Genomic DNA, 15,970 nt, shown 5'->3' with positions numbered 1-15,970 from the left:
CGGTATGAATAGTTAGTCTATCCCAAGTATAGGTTCATTAAGTCTATACTGAAATAGTTTAACTTTTCATATTATACCTAACCCTAGTCGCAACTCAAGAACTAACTATGTTGCCCTAGTTCGTTCACTAATCTCTGTCTGTTTTTCTGTCATTAAAACTTTATAGACTTTTCTTTGGTTTTTTTATCTTTTCTTTAACTTTTTATCTTTCATTTATCTTTGCCTCACTAATATGTTCTTACCACTCCCTAAGTGTTTTATGAAGGTAATTATGAAATTCTGCGCTTAAAGTTGTCTTTCTAAATCTTTTACAGAAAACTGCCTTTTTCGCATTATTTTATTATTTTTATTAAAATATTATTTTTAATTAAATATTATTATTTAATATTTTATTATTATTTATTATTTTATTATTAATACATTTTCAAAATTTACCTTCCTTTAACCTTTTACTTTATAAATTCACTTTTTACCACCCGTAACTTTTAATATTTCTACTTTAACCACCCTAACTTGTGAAAATTACCAAATAACTCCTCAAACACCAAAATAATTACAACCTTTCCCTTTTTAAGATCTAAAAGGTGTTCTTCAATGTTCTTCACCACACTCAAAGTGTTCTTCGTGTTCTTCATAAATTCTTTAGATTCTTTCTCTATTTTTACCCGTTTTTCAATCTTTTCAGCAACCGATTTTTACCATAATTCATAATAAATTAGCAGCCACCAAAACCCTCTACTTGATTTTAACACAAATTGAATCCCAATTTAAGGGTTAGGATTTCGTTTTCCAGCAGCTCCAAGAACATAAAGTCAAAGCTTGAATATCATCAAATTTCATCAAATTTTCCCCAAAATTTCAACAAGAATCACTCATATAAACAATCAATTTCAAGCATAACCAAACCATATCATAATTACACAACTCAAACACAATCAATCAAGATTAATTTTGTCAAATCCTACCTGGTTTTGCTGCTCCTAATTCGGTTATACTTTCAGGTGGTCCTTAAGCACTTTTTCCTCCTAAATCACATCAAGAACAACTTTAAATCCAAAAACTCTCAACTAAAAAAATCTCTCTCAGTAAGTTAGGAAGGGATATCTCACCTTAGACTTGCTGGAAATTAATATTTCTTGCCCCTCAAGTCAAGTTAAGCATGATTCCTAAGGAAGAATATCAAGAAAACACATGTTTAAGCATGTTTCCTTGAAACCAAAGCAAAAGGGAGATGGTGCAGCCAACTCACCTTGATTCCAGCCTTGATAAGTCATATGATCATGTAGAGAAAGAATAGAGGATCATTTTGGTGAAATCGGAGTTTTGATTTGAGTTTTAGTTCAGAAGAAATCAAGCTTTGAAGATTAAGTGTTCATGAAAGTTTCTCTCTTTTCTCTCTTGTTATTTTCGGCCAAAATGATGAAATGAGACATCCTTGGAGGTCTTGGAGCTGTAGGGTGAGTTGTGATTGGTTGGCTTGGAGGTGGGTTAAAATAATATTAAAATATTTCAGGTGTATAACTACTAAAACTAGATGTATCGGAACACTTGTAAAAATATCTCTAAAATTCTTTTCTGAGCTACTAGCATAAATGACACTAGTAACATATTTATTATGAGAATAGAGTATGTATGAGGAGGCCTTAGCATTGCTAAAGTCATTAGGGAGTACTGGTGCTAAGCTCCACCAGTAAACTGTGAACCCGATTAAACCGATTTTCTGTTTTTAACTAAAACAGACCAGGTAACCTTATAATATCATTCAAGCATCTTCTAATACTAATGTAATGATAATATTATACTATTATCTCTCTTCTATCATGAATCGAGTCCGGTTCATCAAACTGAGACTACTTACGAAAATCAGAATTAAAACTCCTAACCGGTACGGTTCAAAAATTAGGTTCTTCGTGATTGCGTTATCGAGCTTGTCTCAGAAAAGGTTCTAGCTTAAGGATGACATAATGACAATGAGGATCGAGATACTTGTTGATATAGAAGAGGTGTTTCCTTTATTGATCTTCTGGAGAAATTCGTGCCTTTAAAAAAGATCTCACGTACTCGAAAATCATGGTTGTTACAGTGATGATGATTAAAAAAAAGAACCAGCTGAAGATGAGGAAGAGGAAGAAGAAGAGTTCTGAATCATGCAGAATTTATTAGAATAAAAATACACCCAAAATTCCTTAAAATACACCCAAATATCTTCGTGTTTCATCTAAATATCTTCGTTTTACACCCAAATTTGCTGCAAATACAGAAATGAGTTATGCTACTTGTACACTAAAATTAGCCACCAAAGTCAGCCACCAGTATAAAATACATACTAGAATACAAATATACATTGAAAATAAATTAAACCACACATGTATTTATATACAAATACATTGGTGGCTGGTTTTAGTGGCTGGTTTTAGTGTACAAATAGCATTTTTGTACAGAAAAATATTTTCTCTAATGCTACTTTTTTTCTTCTGAATTAAACCACACCTCAGCCACTTGATTGGATTCAAAACAATAAAAGGAGGAGAAGATTTGTAAAGACTTGTATGAGAAAATCGCTTGTATGTGGAGAATAAACTACTCATCAATACCATAGAGGGGCTGTAAAATACACCATATTAAAACAAGCATAAACTATAGAATGCAAATAGAAATATAAAATCATCATAAAAAATAATAAAAATCAGATTCATGAATCATCATTAAACAGAAACTAAAACAATTCAACTAAAAGAATAAGACAATTCACCCTCAGTGAGATGAAAAGTCATAAACTATAAATACACCCAAATTTTCCTAAAATACACCCAAATATTCCTTATTTACACCCGAACGTCTGATATAAAATGTAGAAAATTTATCAGAACTAGTACATTAGATTCAATTCAAACAAGGAAATAATGAACAACAAATTTCACAAGTAAAGTCCACGCATTATTCAGCTACACAATCATAAACTATTAACTGAATTCAAATTCAGATTCAATTATTAACAGGAATTAAACCACAACTCAGAAACTTCATTGGATTCAAATTCAAAATCCACTTCACTTTGGTTTAGCTGAAGTTGAATCATTCATTATCTTCAAAACGATTTCAGAGCTTGATTTCAGAAACAATAGAAAATAAGAAAATCGAAAAAAGAGAACAGAGAGAGAAACCTATGTAAACGGCGAAGGAGAAGACAAAGCGAAACGCACGAAAGAGATCGAAGAGAGAAGGCAAAAAAATGCAGAAAAAATTCGAAAAAGGAAACGAAATCCTTTCGAAAAAGGAAGTTATATATTCGGGCGTTGATTGATTGAAAAATCTGTTAAGGAAGCGCGTGAAATATACGTGCCATAAGAAGCGCGTTTTAGGGATAAGGGATATTGAGAACTTGTAAGACTTATATAATGAAGAGGCTTGTATGTGGTGATTAATTGATATATATATATATATATATATATATATATATATATATATATATATATATATATATATATATATATATATATATATATATAAAATAGGAATTGGACAAAAAATTTGTACATAATTTTTCTTTTTTAAGCATATTTTTTATTATATATAATTTATAAAAAATATTTTATTAACTAAGAATGAAATATATGACCTTTTAATTTTAGTATAATATACTTATCATCTTAGTTAAAATTAAATTTGTTATTATTTTTAATATTTAATTTATAAAAAAAATAAATTAATAGACACATTAATATTTATTAATATACTAATTTTAATAATGACATTTACTGTCTAAAAATTTAAAAATAAGAATAAGTGAATACAAAATATAAGATAAAATTACTTATTTTTACTAAATATATATATTTTAGCATTACTTTCAATATTTATGAAGATTAAAATTTTGTCTTTATTCAAACATTACTTCCTTTATAAAAAAAATAAAAAATAATATTCTCTAAACAGAATTATAAATGATAATCCAATTCTATATCTGACCAAATAAAAAAAATATCATTAATTATAACCATTTTACTAATTTTTATGACAAAATGCCATGAAATATTGTGTGTAGTCTTTTTATAATTCCTATGGGCATTTTTAAATTAAATGTGTAAGGTAAGGATTTCATACCTATTATATCTATATATGTGGATATTATTTTCTATCTATACATTCTACTCCAGGATTACCTAGTTTAGGATTTTTTTTTTTTTTTCGTTTTCTTCTTCGATCTGGACTTCTGAATTGAAATAATGAATGAATCAACTTCAAAATAACTAAATAAGTTGAATGATTGCGATTTGAATTATTCTTCCAAAACGCATCACAATAATCTTAAACATTGAACAAGTAAAAAGAGGCCACCGAATCGAACAACATTCATTTGGTGAATCAAAATCACAAAGGCCACCGAACCGAATAATATTTATGTGGTGAATAAATAGTGATCAACTTTCATGTATTTTTTACATAGATGTAGAGCTTTTCTCTTTTATTTATTATAGAAATTGTTTTATAAAGAACAAAAATTATAACTTCTTTAAAATATTAAAATAATTTTAATATGACATTTAGTTTTAGGTCATTATAACTTTTGTTATGAATAAAAATCAATAATAAGTAAAATATATTTATATATTTTTTTAAAAATATTTAAAAAATATATTAATGTAAGTCTCATATCTTATAAATAAGTATATGTAAATTTTCTAAAATATATTTTATTTTTATGGGTATTATATGCCTTGATCTACATTTGGAATTTATAAAAAACAAGTCATGTTATATTTAAATTACTTTATCATGCATATACTTTGATTAGGTAGGTAAATCATTATTCATGTATGTAATGCACAACCTTTTCATGTTTAAATAATTTAATTCTTTTATCATGAAAAATATAATTTTCTTTTATGTTAACTAATTATTTTTTATTCATTTTTCTCAATTAATGTTTAAATGACTTTTTATTCAATTTATGTTTGAGAATTAAATATCAAAATATAGATGTAGTACAAAATTTTTTAATTTACTAATAAATATTAAAGTTGAGTAAGAAAAAAGGGTTAATGATTCTGTTGGTCCTTATAGTTTTGCGAAATTTTTAATTAGGTTCCTATACTTTTTTCCTTTTAATTGAGTCCTTGTACCAAATTTTTTTTAATTGAGTCCCTACATTTTTTTCTTTTTATTTGAGTTCCTGCACCAATTTTTTTTTTAGTTGGGTCCCTATATAATTAAGCCAATTACTATCAAGAGGGAACTAATTAAAAAAAAATTGGTGCAGGACCCAATTAAAAGAAAAAAAATGTATAGAGACCTGATTGAAAATTTTGCAAAACTATAGGGATTAACAGAGTAATTAAACCTAAAAAAATTAAGAATATAATCTCCACTAAATAAATTTTTTAATTGAATAGTATCATAATATTCTATTTTTATTAACTTGATTATATATATATACACACGAATTTGTATCAAGAAATAAAGAATTAGGTGAAAATTTATATAGAGCCAAGAGAAAAAGTAGAGTTCCAATTATGTAACACCCTAATACTTTTAAACTGAGTTAAGCTTTGTTTGGATTATATTTAGTAGCTGATATTCAAAACCTTGCGAAATTTTTCTTTTAAAACAAATGTGAAATATTTATATAAAATAATTTATAGATAAAAATATTGAATAATTAGTTTTTATTAGAATAGTTACTAGTTGAAAAATATAAGTGGATTTGAAAATACTAACATGAAAAACCGGTGTGCTAAACTATGAAGGCACAACAATGACAAGCTTTACTCATACCAAATAAAAAAGAAAACATAATAGTTACAATTGCAATCACCAATCAGTCAATAAGGATAAAACAAGACACATAGAAAATCCTAATTCTCTTAATTTGTTTAACTATGGCTAAAACAATCGCATATTCTTCCTTTTTAAGGTAAACGTTTAATGTTTTGTATCTACGTCCTCGATAGCTTGCTCCCACTAGTGCACCTATCTTTTCACCTCAACTATATTCCTTCGTACTGCATCGTTCCTGAAGATGGTACGGAGAGAGGGGTGAGAAACAAAAGTTTCTCAGTAGTTTATCTATATGGTGTCATCGTATCCATCTCCAGCCACTCCGAGTTTTAAAATAAAAACAGTGATGATGCAATGTTGTTCAATTATTATTTTCAAAAGTCTTGATTAGTCGGAGTGGTGTGACTTTTAGATGCTTCTCATTTACTTATGTTATGACATGTGTAATGCATACAAAATGCCTATAGCGTTAAAACATATAAATAAGAGAAGAATAGTAACATTGCCATAGATAAATCAAACAGAATAGATCTGAATAAAATAAAGATCTTAAATAATATCATACATCATACAAAAAGGAACTTTGAAAAAAGAAGGATCTTTGAATGCAATAATAAACATAATCATAAATTAAAAAAAGATAAAAGAAGAACAATTATGATCACACTTTTCATTGTACTTTTCATTACTTTTTCTCGTAGCTTTTATGGAAGGTATTGAGCTCAAACCGGTATAAAAGGTGGGAGTCCCCTTCCCTTATCGAAGGTTCTTATCCCAAACGTTTTGGTGATCACCTTCCCTTACCGAAGGATCATCTCGATCGATCATCTTCCCTTACCGAAAGATCATATCGATATCTTGTCTTTGGGGTCACCTTCCCTTACCGAAGGATCATTCTCTCAGTTCAATTTACAATCAAGGTTATTTAGACATACACAAGAAGGAAGTTATGGCAACCAAGATATATTATTATAAAATTGATGGGAGTCCCCTTCCCTTACCGAAGGTTCCCAAAAGTTTGTCGATCACCTTCCCTTACCGAAGGATCATCTCAATTATCTTATCTTTGGGGTCACCTTCCCTTACTAAAGGATCATTCCCTCAGTTCTTTAATGCACATAAGATTGTTATTATAATGAATAATGTGTATGAAGAAAAGAGACATTATATCATGACGTGCAATGCTAACATATATGTTTAAAAACATTTAAGATATGACATATAAAAATTAGCACAAAACCCCTACCTCGAGTGAAGTTCCGCTAGGTATTCCGATGCAAATAGATGCGGTTTGTTAGTGAAGAGAGACTTGTTTCATGGATAGAATTTGTGTATACTAGAATGTTTTGTATAGAAAAAAGGGAATAGAATGATAAAGGAAGGATCAAATAGCTCTCAGGTATGTGCAGATTATGTTAGGAGGCATTTATGTGAAATCTTCAATCTGAATTGTCACTTTGTGAGCCCTATAACTTTTTCTAAGTTTGGAATTTGGAATTAGCTATTAGAGACAAATTTATAGAGAATTGAATTAGCTTTAAAACGAATTTTAAATGAAGTAAATCGGATAACCACAGTTTGAGATATTCCCGAAATACTGTTAGTATATCAGGCTGGCTGATAAGTGCGTGATTTTCTACTCTAAACTCGTAACCGATTTATCTACCTAATTTAATTTGAATTTGATTTTATACTGAACTTAAGAGATAGAACTAGTATTCTTATCTTTTCATATAGCTAAATATCATTCAAATCTAATAAATGTAGAATTAATTATGACTATGTTTTAAAAGATTGTTTATTGTCGGTTAGAGATTTACTACTACTAGTACTCTCATATGTTTAAATTTAAAATTCAAATCTTAAATCATTACTATTTTAATTAATTAATTAGTTATTAAATAATAATTTGATTCAAAAAATTAGGATGTTACAAATTACATCATGCCTATTTCAATAAGAAGATTTTTATTAATTGTGTGAGATTAAATTTAATAAAATAAATTTTTAGCAAAAAAGTTTAGCATATATATATATATATTCTAACACTTTTTAACCATGCTAGTTTTTGTTGGACAAATGAAATACAACATTGGATGATGATGGGATACATATGAAAAAATTTTTTTTATATAAATAAATTAAATATTTTATTTACTAATATATATAATTTAAAAGGTATTTACTAATTTATGTAATATTATTTATCTTATTTACCATATAAATAAGATAATTATAAATATATTTTGTTTACTGTGTAAACAAAATAAATGACATTTTTATTTGATTTTATCTCATTTTAAAAATGAGATACGTGGAGTTTTAGAATATATATATATATATATAGTTTGCAAACGAGATAAGTAAATTATGTACTCTTTTGAGTATAAAATTAAATGATATTAAATACGTAGTGCAACCATTTCAAAATATTAATATTAGTAAACGTATTAAGATAATAGTAATTGCTAAAAAATTAAATTAATTTAAAAATAAAAATTAAATTAATATCATTTAAATTTTAATTTTTTTATAATATTACACCTACATTGCTTACAGTAAAAATGAGATAATTATAAATATATCGTTTATCCTGTAAATGAGATAGGTGTATTTTCTAAAACTTCACATGTCTCTTATAAACAAAATAAAGTCAAATAAAAATGTTACTTATAGGTTCATAATTATCTCGTTTACACAATAAATGAGATAAATAATATTACGTAAATTGGTAAATGCCTCTTAAATTACATATATTGATAATTAAAATGTTTAATTTATTTATATAAAAAAAAAAAACTTTTCGGTAGATATGAAGATAGGAATGGAGTGATTTAATATACATACATAGATCTCTACTATATTTTATTACCAATATGTCTAAATGGGGGTTTGTTCCAAAAACCTAATATTCAAAAACAATCCCCACACTTGTTCCAAATTTTTAATGCATCCATGCATCTCCTTGAAGGTTCCAAAAATCTTTCCCCATACAAGAAAGCTCCAAAAAACAAATACACTTTCGCAACTTCATAGTTCATATTTTCTAGCTGCTAAGAGATCTAAATTATATAACAGGTGTCGAATCACTTCCTCCTAAGATCATGTTCATTTGTATTCCCCAAATCTCCCATCTTCCACTCATGATCCACCTTAAATTTTGACAACTTTTACGGTGCCATACTTTTATTCTAAGTTTTGCTAACATATACTTTTAAATATTACCTGATAGCTGAAATAAAACATAAATATAAAGATAGAGATATAAAATATGTGTTGAGATAAAAACAAAAATACAAGATAAAAATTTTTGTCTTATATATTTATATTTTGTTATAGAACAATATTACATAACCAACAAATATTATTATTTTTTATCAGTACAGTCAACAATAATTTGTACATATATTTACATATATTTTGCATATAAAAACTATATAATTTACACATATATTTATTAAAGTTTTACACATGAATCAATACTATTTGTACCCATAAATCAATATAATTTATACCCACATATTTTATAATTTACATATGAATTAGTAAAATGACAATTTAGTATTTATACCAACCAAATTATGACAAAAAATATTAAAAATTACTAATCTTCAAGAGTTTATTTTTGTTTTATTTAGGCATGGCAAAAATCCCCGGCGGGGCGGGTACCCGCGGGGATTTACCCGCTGGGGGACAGATATGGGGGGTAATTTCTATCCGCGGGGACGGGGGACGGGGCCCCGTATAATAAACGGGGCGGGGGCGGGGTAGAGGTCCCCGCCCCGTGGAGACCCGTTTAATCCCCGTATATATGAAAAGACAAAAATGCCCTTAGTATATATAATATATGATTCATTGTTGGAAAAAGAAAACCTAGCCGTCACATACTCACTGCTCATACTCATACATGCTTTACTCTGCTTCAGCCTTCAGAGACAAAAAACTCCTCTTCTCTTCACTCCTCAGTCCTCACCGTGAAAAATCTCATCTCGTCTCGTCTCCTCCCTCGAACATCGCCGACCGCCGACCGCCGACTGTTGACTGCCGCGTCTCCTCTCCTCTCCTTCTCGAACATTGCCGACCGCCAACCACTGACCGTCTCTTCTCCTCTCCTCTGACCTCTCCTTCGCGTCTCCTCTCCTCAGTGCCGCCTCCCAACTCCTAAGTGGCTCGGTCGCTCACGGCAGGTCTTGATCTCACTGTGGCGGCCACGTCGTCCTCTCCTCGTCGCTGGTCTTCGGCTCTTCACTTCTGCCCCTTTTCTACGTCAGGTAAGTCAGTCTTGTGGCTTTGAAATTTTTGTTTTTGAATTCTATTTATGATTGATTTGGTTCTGGATTTCTGATTTAGGGTAATTAGGTTTAGAGTTCTGAATTTTCTGATTTAAGGTTGATTTGATTCTGAATTTTTTATTTAGGGTTATTTGATTCTGAGTTCTAAATTTCTGATTCTAAATTTTATTCTGAATTTTTTATTTAGGGTAATTAGGTTTCTGATTCTGATTTCTATTTAGGGTTATTTGATTCTGAGTTCTAAATTTCTAATTCTAAATTTGGTATTCTGATTTTGATTTTTTTGATTATATTTGGGGAATTGTTGTACTCTACTAGCACCTATCTTGCACATTGCACAGAAATATAACTACTGGTACTGGTTCTTCAACTTACAACAATACAAAAATAAATAAATAAACCAAACAGTACCAAAATTTTTATTCATAAATTTCAAATAGGGATTATTTTCGACATGCAATTTTGTTAAGATTATTACTTAATAATAACTCACAAATTGTAACTCACAGATTTTATTTATTTGATTTGGGATTAAAGTGAATTTGATTCATAAGGATGAATACTTATTTGAATGCCTAATTTTAATTTTTTTAAATAGTTCGCTTGCAATGATTCATATACGTGGATTAAAGTGAATTTGATTCATAAAGATGCATACTTATTTGAATGCCTAATTTTAATTTTTTTAAATAGTTTGCTTGGAATGATTCATATATGTGGATTAGATAGAAACTTCAAATTTAGTTGAGCCAAAAGTAATGTGAATGTGGAGTGTTTTGTCCTTAGCGTGCACTCTCCTAATACTACCAATGATAATGATGGATTGTCATGTATAAAGAAAGTTAGCATAAGAGTAGGCATTATAAGCATAATGTTGAGGAGATTAATAACATATATATTTATTTATTATAAGCATCAGAGTAGGCATTATAAGCATAACAGATTTCATTTTATTTGATCTCCTAATACTACCAATGATAATGATGGATTGTCATGTATAAAGAAAGTTAGCATAAGAGTAGGCATTATAAGCATAATGTTGAGGAGATTAATAACATATATTTATTTATTATAAGCATCAGAGTAGGCATTATAAGCATAACAGATTTCATTTTATTTGATCTCCTAATACTACCAATGATAACGATGGATTGTCATGTATAAAGAAAGTTAGCATAAGAGTAGGCATTATAAGCATAATGTTGAGGAGATTAATAACATATATTTATTTATTATAAGCATCAGAGTAGGCATTATAAGCATAACAGATTTCATTTTATTTGATTTGGGATTAAAGTGAATTTGATTCATGATTTATATTTCATGATTTATAGAATGTCTTCTTCGGATGCATTGAGCAATACTCTTGAGAAGAGTACTCCATCGGAAGAACCTATAGGCACTAATATTCAAACTACACAAGAGGCTCTTCAATCTCAACCTCAAGAACCCCCAACGGATACCGCAACTACTAATGAAGGAACGACAAACTCTACAAGTGGTGTTCGAAAGAGGAAGTTAACCTCCGAAGTGTGGAATCACTTTAAGATTGTGGAATTCAAGGGAAAATTAAAGGCTGAATGTAATTATTGTAAATCGAAGCTACTTGGTGACCCAAAACAAGGCACTTCGCACTTACGTGATCACTTCAAAAGCTGCAAGCTCCGCACCACTAGAGATATAAGACAATGTATGATGAAGACAACTCCAACAACTAGTGGGGAAACAGTTGTGGTTGGTGCATATACCTTCGACCAAGAAAATGCAAGGAAAGAGTTATCAGTTATGGTTTGTCTTCACGAGTATCCGTTATCTATTGTGGACCACATTGGGTTTCGACGATTTTGCAATGCTTTGCAACCTCTCTTCAAGGTGATTACTCGTAACACTTTAAAGAATGACATCTTGAAGCTCTACAATGATGAGAGATCGAAGACAATGAATGTCCTTGAGTGTAATAAAAGTCGAGTTGCAATTACAACTGATATGTGGACAGCAAGCAACCAAAACAAAGGTTATATGGCTATCACGGCTCATTACATTGATGATTCTTGGAAATTGCAAAGCCGTCTTGTGAGGTAATAATATTATCATTATAGGTTCTTTTGAATGTTTATATGATTGCAAAGCTGTCTTATATATAATTGCAAAGCTGTTTTGTTTATAATTGTACTAAATTATCATTACAGGTTTATATATGTGCCGGCTCCCCACACGGCTGAGGTACTTTCAGAGGTTCTTGTAGATTGTTTGATGGATTGGAATCTTGATAGGAAGGTATCCACTTTGACTGTTGATAATTGCAGTACTAATGACGTTATGATTGAGAATATTTTGACTAAAATGTCACATAGAAACTTTATCTTGGGTGGTAAATTATTTCATATGCGATGTTGTGCGCATATATTAAATTTGATTGTCAAGGATGGGTTACAACTTATTTCACATGCTATTGAAAGGGTGAGGGATAGTGTTCATTATTGGACTGCAACACCTAAAAGAGAAGAAAAATTTAAGGAAACATGTGCACAACTTAAAATACCCTACACAAAAAATCTTTGTCTTGATTGTAAAACTAGGTGGAATTCAACATTTTTGATGCTTGAAGTTGCAATTATGTATCGAGATGTGTTTGAAAGATTGTCATTGCGTGAGAGTCAATATAAATCTTTGCCTAGTGAGAAGGATTGGGATATGGCGGATGAGATTTTTCAAAGATTGAGGATATTCTTTGATGTGACTGAATTATTTTCTGGAACAACTTATCCTACATCAAATCTTTATTTTCCTAAGGTTTGTGTGATTAAGTTGGCTTTGATGGAGTGGAAAAATTGTGGAAATGAGATAATTGAAATGATGGCTACTAGTATGATAACTAAGTTTGAAAAGTATTGGGGTGTGATTAATATAGTTATGGCTATTGGGACTCTTTTGGATCCTAGGTACAAGATGTATTTATTGAATTTCTTTTTTCGTAAAATATATGGTGAGACGGAGGCATGTGTTGTAATTGGTCAAGTGAAAAGGGTAGTGCAAGATTTAGTTTTAGAATATGCAACAAAGGGAAGAGAAAGAGACCAAGCTGCTCAATTAGATATGCCGCCACCACCATCAATTCCTTCAAATTCAAAGGGGAGGAAGTTCAGTCATGAAGATTGGCAAGCTGATTTTGCTGCACATGTAAGTGAGGAATCCGCATTTATTGATACAAAGAGTGAGTTGGATTATTATCTTGAAGAGAGACCGGTACCACAAACTGAACATGATTTTGATATCTTAAATTGGTGGAAGTCAAATGGGGCGAAGTTTCCTACTTTGCAAGCTATTGCTAGGGATTTTTTGGCGATCCTATCTCTACCGTTGCCTCTGAATCTTCATTTAGTACGGGTGGTCGATTTGTTACACCACATCGTAGTAGGTTGCGTCCGGACACATTAGAGGCTCTAATGTGTAATCAAGATTGGCTTTGGAATGAACTTGGCACCACAACTAACATAGGATTTGAGTGCTACACAATTCATAATATTGAAGGAGATGTTGACGTAAGTAAACTATTAAATTACATATAACACACTATGTTTTTATATTATTGACTTATTGAGTTATTATATGATTTTAACTTTAAATTGTTTTCTTGTCGATGTAGGATTCAAGTAAGTCGGAATCTACCATCACTACCATTACAGGATGAAAGAAAGATTGAGACGGTGGAATTATGTTTTTGTGATGTCATGTACTTTATTTAGTTGTTTATGAATATGGTAGTTTGTTTATGTAATATTTGGTTGTTTATGGATATGTTTGGATGTTTATGTTTGTTGTTATTTCTATTTAAGTCTTTAAAGACTATGGATATTATGTTTGTAATGGCAATTGAGGATTATCTTTGATTTTCTCTAATTTTTTTCATTTTTTTCAATTTTTATTAATTTTTATAAAAATCCGCGGATATCCGCGGAGACCCAGGTCCCCGGCGGATATGGAGTCCCCGTTACCCGTCATGGGGACGGGGCGGGGACGGGGACATATATTGGGGGCGGGGGGCGGGGGCGGGGGGCATGTCCCCGCCCCCATGGGGACCCGTTGCCATCCCTAGTAATCACTTTTAGATGGGTAGTACAACTCTTCCAAAATAAATAAATAAATAAATAAAAGACATTATTCTTCAAATCGTGTTGTTTTAAATCTGATTCGTTTACTGCTCCCTATATATATATATATATATATATATATATATATATATATATATATATATATATATATATATATTTATTGAGGATAGCATTAAGCTTTGCCTGTGTTCCATGAAGTATCATTTGGAGCTTTGTCATCTCTCTTCTCCTAGTTAATTTATCCTGTTCAAAAGATTCAAATGTAAAAAAAGTTAATGATGTTGAAATCTTTTTGATAAGATCTAAAATTACCACAAATTTCTTTTTCTCTAAAAATAGGAGTGTAACAAACTGAGATATATATCGATAGTTATAGCAGGATACAGAATATCACTGATTGTGTGCATTTTTGCTCCATAGCCATAAATTTTTTTATTCAGTTCCTCAATTTGGTTCTTTGCCATTAACAACTGAAGTAAACAAGTCATACTGCGATTTAAAAATAAATGTCTCTTCTAATCTATAATTGTTAAAACCAAATATTGCTTAAAATCACCATCATCAACTTGATTAACTATTCAAAATCAATTACTACATAGGTGTATTTGCTCAAATTTTCCTTATGTATATATGTGCTGATGTGCATACCTTTACAAATGTTAACAAATTTCTTTTATTACAGTGATTGCTAGATGTGTTTTGCGTATTATACTTTGTTGCGATAATATTTTCTATGCCTCATTTTCAAATTTTTCAAAATTATTCCTAACATTTAATTTTGTTCAATTTTGTCCCTAACATTTAATATGAATTTCAATTCTACTCTTATTATTAAAGTTTTGACAATTAGCAAATAGTTAATTTTTTTTTTTAATTTCATCCTTAATCCAAACTCATCCTAGCTAACCCTAACCTTAATCTTTATTCTTCTCCCAACTACGCCCACAACCATTATCACCCACCTAGACTGTTACTAACCCCCACATCATTATCATCATTATCATTATACATTTCTTCCCATCTAATCCCATCCCCAAACCACAATAATCCCAACTATCACCACCTTCATGCCATTGTAATTACGTGTACCATCATCACCGGATTGCCACAGTCCCCTCAACCCCATCTCCACCTCTACCTCACATCTGCAGCTACCGTATTCCTAGCTTCATTCTGCTCTTGCTGCGTCACTTTCACCTACCAAAAACATTCATACGCCTTCTCTTCCACTCCACCATGGCCGTGTCGTTATCAACCTCATGCTCACCCTCACAATTTGTCACTCATCTCCACCTTTGCATCCACAAACTCCTCACTACTCACTCACCTTCACAATCCTCTTTCTCTTCCAATTCTATCTTATCCACCATTTTTTTCATCAAATCTTCTACGAGATTTGCAATATATAAGTTGTAAGAAGCTAGATCTACTTGGTGGTGATAGATGAATGGTGGTTGTTGTTGTTTGGAGGGGAGAAGACGAATAGAGAAAATTAAATTTAATTAACATTAGAGATAATTTAAAAAAATTTCAAAAACGTTAAGGACAAAAAGCATATTTTACCCTATTTTCTATTAATATTCAAGTTACTTTATGTGAAGTTGAATAGTCTTACAACAACAACAATAACAACAAAGCCTTGTCCTACAAGATAGGGTCGGCTACATAGATCAAACGACGTCATTGAACTCTATCATATATCATGTCTACAGAGAAACCGTTTACATGTAGATTTCGATTGACCACCTCTATGGATGGTCTTTCTAGGTCTTCCTCTGTCTTTCACCC

At 30.4% G+C, this 15,970-nt stretch overlaps 1 protein-coding gene across 1 annotated transcript; it reads left to right on the top strand.

Moving 5' to 3' along the window:
* The first annotated feature begins 9,671 nt into the window (after window positions 1-9,671).
* LOC148550960 (zinc finger BED domain-containing protein RICESLEEPER 2-like) lies at window positions 9,672-13,942 on the top strand. Its single transcript, XM_088494148.1, has 4 exons — window positions 9,672-10,049; window positions 11,405-12,148; window positions 12,260-13,612; window positions 13,717-13,942. Exons 2-3 carry the CDS (start codon window positions 11,406-11,408, stop codon window positions 13,506-13,508), a joined length of 1,992 nt encoding a protein of 663 aa, XP_088350274.1. The 5' UTR covers window positions 9,672-10,049; window position 11,405; the 3' UTR covers window positions 13,509-13,612; window positions 13,717-13,942.
* The last annotated feature ends 2,028 nt before the right edge of the window (window positions 13,943-15,970 follow it).

The sequence above is a fragment of the Arachis ipaensis genome, chromosome B7 (assembly GCF_059453495.1).
Source record: "Arachis ipaensis isolate K30076 ecotype BB chromosome B7, ASM5945349v1, whole genome shotgun sequence".
Taxonomy (NCBI): domain Eukaryota; kingdom Viridiplantae; phylum Streptophyta; class Magnoliopsida; order Fabales; family Fabaceae; genus Arachis; species Arachis ipaensis.
The sequence above is the reverse complement of the archived record's forward strand: the minus strand, read 5'-3'. Positions and strand labels throughout refer to the sequence as shown.